The sequence below is a fragment of the Ornithorhynchus anatinus genome, chromosome 19 (assembly GCF_004115215.2).
Source record: "Ornithorhynchus anatinus isolate Pmale09 chromosome 19, mOrnAna1.pri.v4, whole genome shotgun sequence".
NCBI classification, from domain to species: Eukaryota; Metazoa; Chordata; class Mammalia; order Monotremata; family Ornithorhynchidae; genus Ornithorhynchus; species Ornithorhynchus anatinus.
In genome coordinates, this window is record NC_041746.1 from 7,920,425 (window position 1) to 7,937,240 (window position 16,816).

The following is a 16,816-nucleotide window of genomic DNA, read 5'->3' on the forward strand; positions in this document are numbered from 1 at the left end:
CTTAAGAAACTTGTAATTCAGTGAGGAAAACTGGCAGACACAAATGGTCAAAAATACAGTAAGGAAAATTGGAAAAAATAGGCCCAACTATAAAACCAAAAATAAGCAAATAGATAGCAAATAAATAAACAGGTCTGCCCATTAGTTAAGGTGGCTGATGAGGTAGAATAACCGGGAAGAAGGTCCTATCTTCAGTAGCGAAGGAGAATGTACTCCTTGTGAGTAGAGAACTTCTTTTATCCTATATATCCTAAGCACCTAGGGGCACTAAGAGGGAGCTCAATAAATGCTGCTTCCCCAGAATGGTATCCCCACAATTTTCCTAATCCCCAAAGTGAGAGTTTGAAGAATTTAACTTCCCATTCTTGAGTCCTTACTTGTTTTTGTTTTAATTCACTTCCCATTCTTGAGTCCTTAATTTTTTTTGTTTTCATTCATCTGTTGAATTCAGGACTCTGAGGTGAAGCATGCCACATTCTGGGCCCTGGACTTTCCAGCCTCTCTGTTTCCCTGCGTAAAATGGGAAGAAGAGGAATGTTCATGTCATCGGTGAGTATGGAGGTCTGAGTTTTACCGCATAAATATCGAACCCCGTATGACACATTTGACCGCAAATCTCTAGCCACACATTTGAACCTCATCCTTAGGATTTACATCTGAATTCTCAAAAATCTTAGCGGTAAGGTTGAATGTCTACCAAGTACAGGTATATCTCCCAAGATCAATTTGATTTGTATCCTACTTTCATTTGCAACATTCATTTTGACCTTCACCTCTAGGGGCAGGGGTGCATAAATTCAGCTTGGGCAAATTCATTCAATAGTATTGAGCACTTACTATGTGCAGAGCACTGTACTAAGCGCTTGGAATGTACAATTTGGCAACAGATAGAGACAATCCCTGCCCAATGACGGGCTCAAATCCATACCTATCATCTTTAAGAAACACATATATTTGATTGATGGGATCCTGAGTATTTATTATGTTCATTTAGGAAAACATCTCCAAAGTACTTGATTCAGATTTACTACTGACATTTTATGAGTTGCTTTTATGCCTCCTTGTGTAATAATACTGAATTTTTAAAACTATACATATGTAAAACAAGTGGGGGACAAGTACGCCCAGGAATTTCACTTATGAAGATATTAGCATACATTAACCAGGGCCTCATCGAGCCCTGAAATATTTATTAAATGCATTTACTGAATTATTTATTACCTTGTTTTATTCATTGCTTAATATCTCAGCACTTTTGGAACTTAACTTCTGTTGATACAACAGAAACCAAGATGGGCAATGCCACATTTAATAGCATTAGTTGTCATTCCCTGTGCAAACAATCTCCTTGCAAGGTAAAATGCCATATATCTGAGGAAATACAAGGTTAACTGAAAGATTCTTTTTTTTACGGTATTTAAGTGCTTATTCTGTAGCACAGAGGTTAAGGAGGATTAGGACAGAGTCCGTTCGATTTGGCAAGGAGGAAGTCATTGGTCATGGAGGATGTTGGAGGACAGGAAGTGGAGGCAACATTTATGTACCAAGCCGCTGGAGGAGTTGAGGAAATGTGCCTAGTTTAAGTTCTTTCCAGCTTCCCAATCTCTCTTTGGAAAGAAAATGTAGCAAAACTTCTTCTGTTCCTTCTTCATCCAGGGTCATACATTCTGTATCCAAACAGCAAGCCTGTTCCAACTGAGAATCAGAAGAAATGGTGATGAAAAGCTATTGCAACACAGAAACCCAAATAATAGAATCAGGGAGGTGTAAACTTATCCATTCCTCTTAATGGACTGTTAAATTTTGAGGCTATTTTTGCCCAGTCATATGTTTGACACTATTGCTTGCTTTCACACTTGTGGGGTTAACGCCTCCAGTTTCCTCCTTCCCCTCTTTTGTGTGCTGAAAGGAGGAAAAGATTCAAGGAGTGAACCCAAACCTGCAGAAGTAGCCCAGATATAGAACTAACAGGGGAGTCAAGAAAGTTGACACCTGTTCAGGACCCACTGACCAACGAAGCTAACAACAAGATCATCTCCCCCTCTAGGCTGTAAACTCGTCATGGGCAGGGAACGTATCTGCTGATTCTGTTGTGTTGTACTCTCCCAAGTGCTTAGTACGGTGCTGTGGACATAATAAGCCCTCAATAAGTACCTTTAATTGATTGAGCAGGCTCTGGGGCGGAGTGGTGGTGATGGAATCTTCCTTCGACAACAACAGAAGAGTCTTAGCCCTGGGATTTCAGGATGGAAAACTCATGTTGAGGAGCAAACTAACTGTATTCATTTGGGTAATGCCACTCACACTCCCCTGACATGGCCAGATGTGTTTATGCCCAAGGGGCAACAAGAGAACAGGCGGGCAGGGGTGGAAACTTGCAAAGTACAAGTGAAAGTTTAAGGGTTTTTTTTTTTTTTGGAATATATTCTGGGCCCATTTACTCAGAAGGGGCCCATAACAGAGTGCTGCTTTGGGGCTGTAGTAACCTAGCAGACAGTTGCTTTGGTGCATTAACACCTGCTGTATTCACCACCTACATTAACTAGCTGTTTTTCAGGAGTTCAGGTGTCCAGTACAGTGCTCTTAAGGAGCAGGTTCAATGGAACAATAGCACCTGCCAGTTAAAACATTCCCTTTGCCCGCATGTGAAAATTCCCACGAATGTTGGTTTGCCACTAAAGGTTTTTTCCCTTGAGCTCCTGGAGCAAAACTGAAATTTAGAAAAAAAAGAATCAAAATACTTGTCTGTTGCAGATTCAACCTGTGTTCATTTTGGCTTAGAAAGAAAACAGAACAACAGTATTTGGAACAGAAATACCCAGTGGATATCTGAGAACAGGGCATATGTGGGAATGACAAGAAGACAATCGAATCAGAAGCAATAATTAGGCTCAGAGGTTTTTGAAAACAAAATGATGTCAGGTACCCTTGAGAGCTTCTCTGATAGAATTATAAAGAATGAATGAGACCGATTTACATTTTAGCACCAATTCAGTGTCAACATCCAGTGTTTAGTAAATGTGAGGAATGAAACATATGATGTAGTGTCTCATGAAATTGTATTTGCTAAATCAATTCAAATTGGCTTGGAAATGAGTTTTGTCAGTAGGATCTGGAACTGGTGCTTACGATCATAAAAAAAGGTAAATGGAAATATTGGTAGATACAAAATGCTGCAGGGCTTGAAATTAAATCCAGTCATAGATTTGCATAGGCATGGCCTATATGTACCCTAAATATGTATTAGACATATTTCTATTTGTCTGTCAAAGAGAAGGATAAACCAGACTGATGATGTTCCCAGAAGAGACTGAATTGAGAGGTGTGGCAGACATTAGTGAGGGCCAAAAAGTTAATACGCCCAGGAGTAGAGCTGTGAAAAACAGGGTAAGAAAGGAGAAAATGAGGTTCGTAGTCAACCTTTAAAATGTAAACTACATCAAAAGAAAATCACTCCAAATCAGAAATTGGAAAGTATGCGGCATGAGAGAGAAACAGGGAGAAAGAGTACCCTCCCAAGCACGAGGTACTAAACAAACAGGATTGACTGACAGATTGACAGAGGCACAGAAAGATACAGAGAAAGAGATTAATTTTCTTCTCCCCTTGACACATCTTCCCAATTACCACTTCAGTGCTCATGGCACTCACAGTCACCCAGAACACTTAGTAATGGACATATTGATTTAGGTACTCTACTGTTTAAGTACTTATTCACTTATCTATTTTTTCATTCTCTTGTTTCTCACACTATAAATAATTTTGTATCCACCTACCCTGTTAGCCTGTAATCTCCTTCAGGGCAGGGATCGTGTGTGTTATTTCAATGATAATAAATCTATCCGTAGTATTTCTTGTAGGCTTAGTGTGTGCAGAGCCTTGTGCTAAGCATGTGGGAGAGTAAAGTAGAATTAATAGTCACTTTCCCTGCCCTCTGATCTTCACAGCCTCTCCGGGGAGACAGGCACTGAAATAAATGGCCCTATTGAATGTGTTCCGAAGGGCAAGAGGGTGGTTGGTGGCGTGAATGCCCAGGAGCCCAAAACGAAGTTCTTCAGTAGCAGGGGGTGGAAATAGGCGGTGGAGAAGAGAAATAAGACAGGGAAGCCCCCCTGGAGGAGATGTGATTTTTGAAGAGCTTTGAGGAAGGGGAGAACAGTAGCCTGCCCTGATGTGCAAACTGTACATTCCAAGCGCTTAGTACAGTGCTCTACACATAGTAAGTACTCAATAAATACTATTGAAAGAATGAAGTGCAGGGGAGGAAATCTACAACGGGGTTGAAAGGTGTGATGAAGAGGTTGGAGGCAGGGGTGAAGCACCCCACACACAGTCCTCAGGAAATAGTAGCGATGAATCGGACCCTCCCTAGTTTCTCTACATCTTTTTTAAAACACAGAAACCAAAGAGAGGTCCAAGTACTGATGTTGATCAGTATCTGTAGAGGTGACCGATAAGCCGTTTCAAACTGGGCCCACGGATAGGCTGCTCTCTCTCCGAGCAATCACTTCGTATCGATTGAGCGCTTACTGTGTGCGGAGGAGGGTGTTAAATGCTTGGGAGAGCACAATCCAACAGAGTTGGGAGATGCCACCTCCTCCCGCAAGATGCAGCTAGAGCTGCAATTTGCTGAATCCAGAGTGATTTTTGATCTGGGCTCCTGGATTAACAGATGGAGGGGGCCTGGGAAGAATAGCAGCAACATGCTGTTTCAGCCAGTCCTCTAACCCCAGGCCTCGGAGGAGCCTGCGCAGTGGACATTACTCGCCCCCAACTCGGGCGGAGCCTGCGCAGTGGACGCTCCCCTCCCACCCCCTGGGGTGGAGCATGCGCAGTGGACGCTCCCCTTCCTCGGGCGGAGCCTGCGCAGTGGACGCTCCCCCCCCCGCCCCCCGGGGTGGAGCCTGCGCAGTGGACGCTCCCCTCCTTCCTCGGGCTGAGCCTGCGCGGTGGGCGCTGCCCCCTCCCCACCTCCCGGGGCGGAGCCTGCGCAGTGGACGCTCCCCCCTTTCTCGGGCGGAGCCTGCGCAGTGGACGCTCCCCCCCCCCACCTCCTGGGGCGGAGCCTGCGCAGTATGACGCTCCCCCCCCCCTTCCCGGTCGGAGCCTGCGCAGTGGGCTCTGCCCCCTCCCTGGGCAGGGGAAGGCGCTGACGACTTCCGGTTTGTCTCCCCGGCCCCGCTTCCGGTTCCGGTTCGGAGCCCGCGCGGCGGCGGCGGCGGCGGCGGCGGCGGCGGCGGCGGAGAAGAAGAAGGCGGAGCGGCGGAGACCGGGGTCCGCCCCGCCGTCATCGCCATGGCCTGCTCCCTGCCGCAGTTCTGCTCCTTCCAGGAGCTGCAGGCGGCGCGGGACTTCCTGTTCCCGCACCTGCGGGGGGAGCCCCCCGGCCCCGCCGCCCCCGCCCCCCCCCGGAGGGACGATGGTGAGTGAGCCGGGGACGCCCCCTCCGGGACGCCCTCCGGGGCTGCGAGGCGGAAGGGCAGCCCTTCGGGCAGCCAGGCATTCAATCCGATTTAGGGAGCCCTTACTCTGCGCAGAGCACTGGGCTAAGCGCCTGGAATGGACAAATCGGAACAGAGACCATCCCTGCCCGACAGCGGGCTTGCACGCAGACAGCAACACAAGTAGTCTGACAGCCAGTCATTCATTCAATCGGATTTAGGGAGCCCTTACTCGGTGCAGAGCACTGGGCTGAGCGCTTGGAATAGACAATTCGACAGCAGGGTCAAACCCTGCCCAACAACGGGCTCATAGTCTAAACGGGGGAGACAACAAAAATAGTCTGCAATTGAGTCATTCATTCAATTGTATTTATGGAGCGCTTACTGTGTGCAGAGCACTGGGCTAAGCGCTTGGCATGGACAAGTCGACAACAGATGACAGGGGGAGACAGACAACAAAACAAGTAGTCTGGCATTCACTAAGTCATTCAGTCATGTTTATTAAGCGCTTACTGTGTGCAGAGCACTGGGCTGAGCGCTTGGAATGGACAACAGATAGAGACCATCCCTGCCCAACATCGGTATCACAGTTTAAACGGGGGAGACACACAGCAAAACAAGTAGTCTGCCATTCAGTCAGTCATTCATTCAGTCGTATTTAGGGAGCCCTTACTCTGTGCAGAGCACTGGGCTTAAGTGCTTGGGATGGACAATTTGACAACAGAGTTGGAACCCTGCCCAACAACGGGCTCATAGTCTAAACGGGGGAGACAGACGGCAAAACAAGAAGTCTGGCATTCAGACAGTCATTCATTCAATTGTATTTATGGAGCGCTAACTGAGTGCAGAGCACTGGACTAAGAGCTTGGCATGGACAAGTTGGCAACAGATGACAGGGGCAGACAGAAAACAAAACAAGTAGTCTGGCATTCACTAAGTCATTCAGTCATTTATTAAGCGCTTACTGTGTGCAGAGCACTGGGCGAAGTGCTTGGAATGGACAATTCGGCAACAGATAGAGACCATCCCTGCCCAACATCGGGCTCACAATCTAAACGGGGGAGACAGACAGCAAAACAAACAGTCTGCCATTCAGTTAGTCATTGACTCGTATTTAGGGAGCCCTTACTCTGTGCAGAACACTGGGCTAAGCGCTTGGAATGGACAGTTCGGCAACGGGTAACAGGAGGAGTCAGACAACAAGACAAGTAGTCTGGCGTTTATTCAGTCATATTTATGGAGCGTGTACTCTGCAGAGCACTGGACTCAGTATGCCCTTGGAATGTACAATTCACAAGAGAGACCATCCCTGCCCAACATCGGGCTCACAATCTAGACGGGAGAGACAGACAGCAAAACAAGTAGTCTGCCATTCAGTCAGTCATTCAGTCGTATTTATTAAGCGCTTACTGTGTGCAGAGCACTTGGCTAAGCGCTTGGAATGGACAATTCTGCAACAGATAAAGGCCATCCCTGCCCAACATCGGGCTCACAGTCTAAACGGGGGAGACAGACAGCAAAGCAAATAGTCTGCCATTCAGTTAGTCATTCAGTCGTATTTAGGGAGCCCTTACTCTGTGGAGAACACTGGGCTAAGCGCTTGGAATGGACAATTTGGCAACAGGTAGACAGACAACAAAACAAGTAGTCTGGCATTCAGTCAGTCATATTTATGGAGGACGTACTCTGCAGAGCACTGGACTAAGTCCTTGGAATGTATAATTCACAACAGAGACCATCCCTACCCAACATCGGGCTCACAATCTAGATGGGAGAGACAGACAGCCAAACAAGTAGTCTGCCATTCAGTCAGTCATTCAGTTATATTTACTGAGCGCTTACTGTGTGCAGAGCACTCGACTGAGCGCTTGGAATGGACAATTCGCAACAGAGACTATCTCTGCCCAACAGCGGACCAGCGGTCTAGAAGTGGGGAGATGGACAATAAAACAAGTAGACAGGCATTCTGATCCTGGCTCTGCCACCTGTCTGCTGGGTGACCTTGGCCACGTCACTTTACTTCCATTCATTCAGTAGTGTTGAGCACTTACTGTGCTCAGAGCACTGTGCTAAGCTCTTGGAATGTACAGTTTGGCAACAGATAGAGACCATCCCTGCCCAACGACGGGCTGGGCCTCTGACCTCATCTGTAAAATGGGGTTTGAGACTGGGAGCCCCATGTGGGACAGGGACTGTGTCCAACCTGATTTGCTTGTATCTACCCCAGTGCTCAGTATGGTGCCTGGCATCTAGTAAGCCCTTAAATACCATAATAATAATAATAGTGTTATTATCATCCTCCTGAGCCCCCTGCAAGCCCACACATCGTTCAGCTGCCCCTGTTGGTAATTACGGTACTTGCTAAGCACTTAGTATGTGCCAAGCACTGTTCTGAGCACTGGGGTAGATACAGGTTGGGTTGTCCCATATAGGGCTCATGCTTTTAATCCCTATTTTACAGTTGAGGTAACTGAGAAGTGAAGTGACTCGCCCAGGGTCACACAGCTGGGATTGGAACCCATGACCTTCTGACTCCCAGGCCCGGGCTGTAGCCACTGCACCTTGCCTTTTGTGTTGGTGCCACTTACCTTCTAAGGTACTTGGATCTATCCCCTCCATCAGCCTTTCCTTTCACATGTCCCTCCAAAAAAGAACAGCTGACAGTGGTGATCTGTCCAGGCTTGCTTGCCTAATGCCACCCAAACCAAGAAAAGTTCTAAAATTCCATATTTCCATGTTCCTCTCCAGTTACAAATACATCAGGTGAACGTTCCTGACAGGGTACTCTCCAGAGTGCTTAGGATAGTGCTCTCTGCACATTAAGCACTCAATAAATATGAGGATGATTCACACTGGCACCAAAGGGCCCTGGCCAGGGAGTGGCTTTGTCCTTGCTCCCGGGCTTTGGAGTGAGGAATTCCATTTGTGCACACGTGTACCAGCCAGTGACATAAGCAGACCTGCGCTTGAGTAGAGTTAGTTGCACGGCTGCTTCCCCAGTGGAACAGGTAAAATAGGTAGTGGAGGGAACCTAGCCAGACTCATCTCATGGAGAAGCAGCCTGGCGTAGTGGAGAGAACATGGGCCTCCGAGTCAGAAGGTCATGGGTTCTGATCCTGGCTCCGCCGCTTGTCTGCTTTGTGACCTGGGGCAAGTCGTTTTACTTTTCTGGTCCTCCTTTCCCTCATCTGTAAAATGGGGATTAAGACTGTGAGCCGCACGTGGGACAGGGATTCTGTGCAACACAGTTTGCCTGTACCCACCCCAGCTCTTAGTACAGTGCCTGGCACGAAGTAAGCACTTAAGAAGAACCCTAATTATTATTATCTGTCCTGCCCTGTTCCTACAGACTGGAAACCCAGCCCCCAGAACAGGGAATGCTCTCATTATAACAACCCCCTTACCACCCCCCCCCCCCAAAAAAGTCCCCTAAGAGGGCAGTGGGGGGTGATCTGCACCTGTGTTTTCAATCTTTTGGGACAGCTACAGTTAACTCTCCAAAAATGTCAGGTAGTTAATTGCACTCAGTTCTGCCATAATCTGTGTTTTCTCTATATGTCTTGTCTGGAATGTCATAAGGGAATGAGGGAACGTAATTACCTCAGTGCAGGCTTGTTTGGATTTGGCGTGCTATGGCGTCGGACAAAATAGTTTGTTCGCACATGCACGTGTTCGCGTTTGTGGCGTCAGACTAGGGTGAGTATTGTAAGGCAAGTTTCCCCCAACCTGGCCTTGTACGAGAATGCAACCCACATTACAGGACATCTGGGAGTCTACTGATTCAAGAAACTTTTTCTGTAGTCCAGAAAAATTAATGTTTTTCACATAGGAAACTTTCCAGACAACATAGTCAACATTATTACACACAGTTAAGCATTCACAATCTCATACCGTTGTACTTCCAGAGAGTAATTTTCTCACGGATCAGGTAAAGCCTTTAATTAGAATTTTATATGTACCTATAAATACATAAGGTTTATAATTGATGTAAAATCATTTGAAGGGTCTGGAATGCTAGGGACTCTATAGGATTTTACTAATCTTTGTGATTCCCTACACTTCGTTTTTTGAATTTCCTACCGTGGCGTGTTCTGTCCAGTTACACGCGCTTTCTTCTAGTATGGCTTCTTGTTGTGGAGAAGTGTAGAAGAATCCTGGTGGGGGTATTTTTAAAATTTTAATTTGCTAGTAGAAAGGTGTGAAAAGATCTGCTTCTCTCATCATCGAGAAGATAGGTTCAATATTAGTAATATTGTTGGTAGACATGCTGTGGTTTTTTAAAACTTAAGCTGCACAAGCTAAGCTTAGCTACTTAAGCTAAGAAACTGCCTTAGACTTTACTATTGAAAAGCAGAATAAATAGTGCCAGACTGTACTCTGGGGTATATCTAGCAATCCTTTGGGTTCAACATGGACAACACTGATGAGATCCCACCCTTGGATGCCGTTGTGGTTGAAATATTTATATGCAACTCCTAGCCCTTAAAGATCACCCTTTGCCATGCTGTGTACAGGGGTAAGTTCCTGCGCTGGTTGATGTTTTTGAATATCCCCCTCGGTATTTATCCAGAAGGAGGTTACTAGAAACCTTAGCGAGAGGGGGTTCAGTGGAGTAAAGAGGGCGAAACCCAAAATGCAGGCTGCCTAGAAGACAGTCATCAGAGAGGTAGTGGAGACTGTGCATTTGTGTTTTGAACCACGGGGCTGGGCAGATGATGACCCACAGGTCCAGATGTGGATCGCCAGTTATTTGCGGAAGGCCTGCGCTTTTCTGAACCACTGTGGTTCTTCCCCTTGTGCCGAGCTCCCAGAGGTGCAGTCAGCAACTCTTGCGGATCGCTGCTTTTGGGGAAATTGCTAAACCAAATAATAGCGGTATTTGTTAATCGCTTACTATGCACCCAAGCGCTGCTCTAAGCACTGAACCTACTGGGGTAGATACAAGATAATCTACCCGCACGGGGCTCTCTTCGTAGGTAGGAGGGAGAAGAGATATTGAATCTCCATTAACAGATGTGGGAATTGAGGATCAGAGAAGTTGAGTGATTTGCCCAAGGTCACGCGGCGGACAAGTGGCGGAGCAGAGATGAAAACCCGGCTCCCAGGTCTGTGTTCTTTCCACTAGGCCACTCTGCTTCTCAAGGCTTCCGTGCAGCCGTGGCAGGTTGGGGTTAGGTGAGAGCTGCTACGGACAGAAGGGGCCACGCTTCTGTCTCTTAAGCTCTCTTTTGTTACTGATAGCTGGAAAGAAGAAGATTCAGTGTGTGGTTGGTTCTCTGCACGCTTAGGGAGCCAAGTAGACCCTGGGCCACGACTTCCACAACTGATAGAACCTGTTGGAGGAATTAAGAGTAACGGTAAAAGGAGCAGAGGAAAGATAGAGGGCTCAGTAAGTCTACGAATCAAATCTGTATCAAAATTGCAGCTCATTTCCAAACTTTTGAGTGGGGCAGTCAAAAATTATATTCTACGAACTGGTAATTCCTTAATCCTCATGGAATTTCTATGCTGCAGACTTTCATAACTCTCCCAGGGAGGCAGCAGGCTTCGTGGAAAGAGCATGGGTCTGGAAGTCAGAGTACCCGGGTTCTAATCCCGGCCCGCCACTTATCTGCTGTGTGACTATGTGGGCAGGTCAATAACTCTCTCTGCCTCAGTTCCCTCATCCGCAGAATGGGGTTCAATTCCTGTTCTCCCTCCAACTTGTACCGTGAGCTCCATGTGGGACTTTATCATTGTGCATCTACCCCAGCTCATAGTCCTGAGTTTGACAAATAACAGGTACCATAAGTATTATTCATAGGTTGCCCTGGAATGTTCTATTTTCATAAACAGCTCTTGATTTTATTTTTTTAACACTTGCCATTTGATGTACTTTTCCAGGGTAAACACAAAGCTTAGAGGAAAATTTTCCAATAAGATTCCTTTACAATCCCTTTCCAATAAGGCCCTTGACATTGCTCTCAATGTGACTGGGAAGGTGCAGGTTATGTAATACATGTGCCAGAAGGATTGTAGTGGCACGATATTTTGCAGTAGCTTTGTAAATAATTTTAAAGCTTAACTATTTTTGCAGCTTTTCCTCCCTCCAAGAGATAGGTAGGCAGTAATTATAAAAACAATTGGCATTGATGTAGCATCCATCGATTCCTGGCTATTTGCAGGTTTTGTTGGAGTTGATGGTTATTATTTAAAAGCATAATAAGGGCTCATGGTCCTTAAGATAGGCAGTTTGACGCAGGGAATTTATACGTGTGACTGTGAATCTGGCATGCTTAAATTGATATGTAAATTCTCTTTGTGAATTATAGTTCATTTTCCCTTGTTTTATTGTTTATTCTCGAGGCCTCAACAGGTGGCTTAGTTCACCAGTCAAATCCAAATATCATTAGTCAGATGCTCTCTGTCTTTGTGAGTGTTTTTTTGCATATCTCAGTGTGTCTCTATCCGAGGAACAGGTGAATGTCATTTTTGAGTTCCTGTCCTGAGCTAATTCATGAGATTTAAAATACCTCATTTCCCAGCTGCCTACATAATTACTATATGAACTGTTAAGGTGTTAGTCAATTTGAACCCCAGTGCTGCCCCATCAATTATTTTTAAAAATTATTGTTTTAAGCATCAAGTCTTTTTTTTTTTTTTTACCATTTTCACTGACAAAATGTGCTTCAACTGATTTACCAATCCATCCTAATTCTGCGTTCATACATTTGTGTAATGAATGATGTGTGTGGCAACAACTAAGCCATAAGTGCTTACAATGTGCCAAGCACTGTGCTAAGCACCGGGATAGATATAGAATGATCCTGAGATTCACAGACTAAGAGAAGCCACATGTATTTTGAGATGCAGTATCTGGAAGGCTTGGCTGTCTTCTCTGTTTATTTTGGGGCCTTTCTCTTCACCCCATTTTGTAAAGGAGCTGATGTTTCCTTAGGTATCAGGTCAAATTTGGCTTACCCCTCTGAGAACGTTCTCATTCTTTTTGCTTTGATACAGAGCTCTCACCTCAAAATCAAGATTTGGGTATTTGTAATAGTAGTAACAGTAATAAGCGTTTACTGTGTGCAGAGAACTGTACTAAGCGCTGGGAAAGAATACACAGGTGGGAATTAGACCCAGGCCCTTGGAGGGGCCGGGGAGGGAGCTTACCATCTCACTTTGCTCGGTTTATGTTGGAGTCAAACCAAAATAAGCAAGGTTAGTTGCCACAACTTTCTATTTGTAATAGGGGTGATGGTGAATGTGTATTTAACCATTGTGTGCCTCTGGCAGATGTTGCGAAGGAGTAATATCAGCTTCATCATCAACAACCTTATTTATCCATCTCCCACTGAGTGGTGCAGAGCAGTGTCCCAATCTCCTGGGGACATAAACTAGAAGAAACATGTTCCGTGCCCCAGAGGGACTTAAATCCTATGGGAGAGGCAAGTGAACATAGATTGCCAAATTTATGGAGAGCAGGAGCAAGGATCCAAATGATTAAAAAGTAAGCCAATAAATGAGTCAAAAAAAGAAATGCTAAAGTGTCTGGTGGGGTATCATGAGTAGGAGAGTGGATGATTATTCAGTGAGTCCTTCTTCGAGAGGACTTTGAAAGTGGGCAGATCCGGGGGAAGGGAATTCCAGGGAGGGGAAGAATTCACTTTGTACAGTAAGGAAAGAGAAAAAAAAACAACTTTCACAGATTCATTGGCGAGGCAGATCTGTGCTTTCTTTCCTGTTGCTGTGAGAATATCCCAAAATGGAAAGAGCAGTAGCTTTGCCTTTGATAATGTTTTATCCTGGGAAAATGTGATTTCTAGAGTAGACAGCAGGGAAGATCTGTTGCATGAAGGAATATGCAAATGCAATCCCCAAAGGGTCTATTTTTGAAGACAAACTAAAGAACGCTTAGAGAATTTGCTTTCTTCTGTCTCAATGGGAAGTAATCCCAAGTGAGGCCCACAAATTAAAAGTGGACAAGCACACATTCATTTATTTATTTTAATGCTTCTCTCCACACTCTCCCCACCAAAAAAAAAAATTTCAGCCAGGAAATTAATATGAGAAGGAAAAGTCATTCTTCATTTTCTTGAAACATTTGAAACAAGACAGGAACTTGAGTAGGGAAAAATTTGTATAGATTAATTGGAAGATAATTGTTGAATTTCTTTAGGTACTACTAGACAAGATTCCTGAAAATACCAAGTTTCTCATCCATTTATGTCCTTTGAAATTCTTGAAACTTTTCTAAATATCCAATTTAATTTTGCGGAAAATATTGTACTCTTAACCTTTGCATGCTTTAAAAATCAAACTTGCTTGCACATGTATTTCCTTTTTTTAATCAGTTCATACCCATGAGAGAGAGAAGGTTGAGAATGAGTAGACTGAAGCTTAATCAGAACAAACTTCTCATCATCATCCTCCTCATGAATAAGAAATCAATCAAGCAGTGGTATTTATTGAGTACATACCATATGCAGAGTATGGTACTAAGCACTTGGGAGAGTACAGTATAACAGGATTGGAAGATTCCGTCCTTGCTGACAAGTTTAGGTGGGGGACACAGACATTTATATAAATTATAGATCGTTGTAGATAATAAATGGAGTGCTCGAAAGTGCTGTACCAAAAGTAGACTGAACTTCTTATTGTTTCTGTAGTACACTGCTCTCCTTCCTTTCCTCCTCCTCCTCCTCCTCCTCCTCTCCTCCTCTTCCTTCTCTCCTCCTCTTTCTCCTCCTCCTCTCTTCCCAGAGTAGCTGGCACTCCTTGCTGTCTTAATGCAAGAGCTTCTAAAATGACCTGGCTAGAAATAACAAAAATGTCTGATGCATAATTTCTGGCATATGCCTCATAGCGTAAATGTAATAAGAATAGAAAAGCACTCTCGTAATCTATTTATAGGTTTATCCAGTAGGCATTGTTGGGTGTTCCTTGAGTTCCATATAACCAGTTTAAAGGCATTTGTAGCTTTCTTTTCCAGACTAGGCCTTTTGGAAAAGAAAATGGACACAATTTAAGAACTTAATTGTATGAATAGCAACATCGATTGAGTTTAAACATCCCTTAAGAAATTATTTCTAGTTGTATTGCTCAACGCATTTCCTAATCATGACTGTGCCATCTTCATACGGTTTCATTCTGGAGTTTAGGGAATCTTTCTATTCAAGTGATCCTCTCCAGGCAGACAAAATTCATCTCTCCTCTTAAAAGCCACATGAAACTGTAGGGGTTCCTGGTTTGGATTCAGAGTCCTAGTTTAGATTCAGACTCTTCTGACTCCTATGAAATCTCTGTTTCCAATTTTCAAGCATTTTGAAAACATTCTGAAGGCAAGATTGACGCAACACAAGCAAAACAACAATTATAGATTATGGATTATAGAATGACTCTTTGAACAATCTGTTTTCAGTAGAACCAAAGACTTAATGCTGCGTTTTCAAGTATATGCAATTGCTCTCCCTGTTTTGAAGTACTGCTTCTCAGAATTGCAGAAAAAAAGGAAAAGCTGCGTGGCCTAATGGACAGAACATGGGCCTGGGAGTCAGAGGACCTGAGTTTTAATCCCATCTTCACCATTTGTCTGCTGTGTGACCTTGGGCAAGTTGCTTAACTTCTCTGGGCCTCAGTCATCTCATCTGCAAAATGGGGATTAAGACTGTGAGCCCCATGTGGGACATGAACTGTAACCAACCTGATTATCGTGTACCTACCTCAGTGCTTAGTAGAGTTCCTGGCACATAAAAAACACCTAAAAATATCATTTAAAAAAAGAGAATTGTGGGGAAGTGACATTCTTAACTTTTGGTAAGATTTCATTTCTGTCTTGTCCTAATCGGATGCAGTGGCATGAATGTGCTATAGGACTTGGGATCTTGAAGCAACCATTGTGTACAAATATTTTAAAACAGCGCATCTTGGTTTGAACATTAATATTTTAAAAGGGATGCTGAGCCCTACAACCTAGAACAGGGCTTGTGCCCATTCTAAAATATGTTTTCTCACACCTTTGCCGAGTACATCCAGTTCTCCTAGGACGTGAGGCTTGCATTCTGCCAGAATCCTTCACAAAAGAAAACTTGCACTTTAGTAATCATCCATTCCTCTGCTGTGTGTGTGTGTGTATGTGTGCACACAAATATTTTGACATTGTGGAACAGTGAAACCAAAAGAAGCTCACAGTGACGTTTCCTAGTCTCGCCCTGGCCAAAATGTACACTGAAAATGGGTCACGGCAGAACTGAGTGCCTTGTGCTAGGCAACGTATGAACCTTTAACAGACTGCTTGATCATCTTTCCAAGTGGCACCATTTTAATTTAGATAGACTCAAGGACATTCTTATGGTCTTTCGAAATCCCCCAAATATTAAGTTAAAATAATGTCTTCTCCTATGTATCTCAGACTCCCTGCTATTTCTCTTCACAGTACAGTGTCTCTTTGGCAGCGGTGTTCATTTGTTTAAGAAAATGATCAATTTATGTAATTTGCAAAGCCATGGATTTTGCATAAGGCTACATATGAGACAGGGTTATCTTACTTGAGGTATTTGGGCCTTTGCAAGGTGGCCTGCTAGGTAGCCTAGCTTTCTCCTCCTCTGGACTGTAAGCTCATTGTGGGCAGGGAATGGGTCTGTTCATTGGTATATTATACTCTCCCAAGTGCTTGGTACATTGCTCTGCATACGGTAAGCATTCAGTAAATACGATTGACTGACTGACTTTTCTCAGACTGGGGGTGGACTACCACAACCGACCAATCATTTGCTAGCCGACGGCTATAAACCTCACGTAGTGGCCAGCGCAAGTTTGGTGAGATGACCAATCCTTCGAACCTGGTGGGCTGAGCACGTTCCAGGATCTCATTGTTTGTGTCCTTGCCTTGCCGTATGATTTCAGCAGTTGATGTATGGAGCTGTGCCCAGCCAAAAATGCATTTTTGGGTGTGAGAAATCCCGAGCCGTTCAGAAATCCCGTAGCGGGCAGGAGAAGACTGTGTCACGACTCTCTATTGTACCTCCCAACCACCCTGTCCAGTGCATCATACCCAGTGGGTGCTCAGTGAGTCCCATCACTGCTACTGGTATTCCACCATGGGGTTTAGGGGTAATGGAGGGATCACCAGCTTGTTGAGCGAGCCCGACTTTTCAGGACTCTGTGCTTGCAGAATAGTTTGGCAGAATGCTAAAACACACCAGTGTTTGTCCCTTTGAAGTGTATCCAGGCCATTCATATTTGGAGATATTAGGAATGGCCGTTAAGCGGACCAGATTGATGAGCGTTCACCTGCTCCTCTCCTCCATTAGTTGATTGAAATTTTCTAAAGTCACATACATAAAATACAATCGAACGAATGAATAACCGGTGTCCTCATTGGTCAGATATGTTCA

General features: G+C 44.7%; 1 protein-coding gene across 1 annotated transcript in view; it reads left to right on the plus strand.

The window, feature by feature from the left end:
• The first annotated feature begins 5,246 nt into the window (after positions 1-5,246).
• RAB3GAP2 (RAB3 GTPase activating non-catalytic protein subunit 2) overlaps positions 5,247-16,816 on the plus strand; it is a 63,078-nt gene continuing 51,508 nt past the window's right edge. The window contains exon 1 of the mRNA XM_029047302.2: positions 5,247-5,422. Within this exon, the coding sequence (XP_028903135.1) occupies positions 5,296-5,422 (127 nt within the window). The 5' untranslated portion in view covers positions 5,247-5,295. The remainder of the gene's footprint in view (positions 5,423-16,816) is intronic.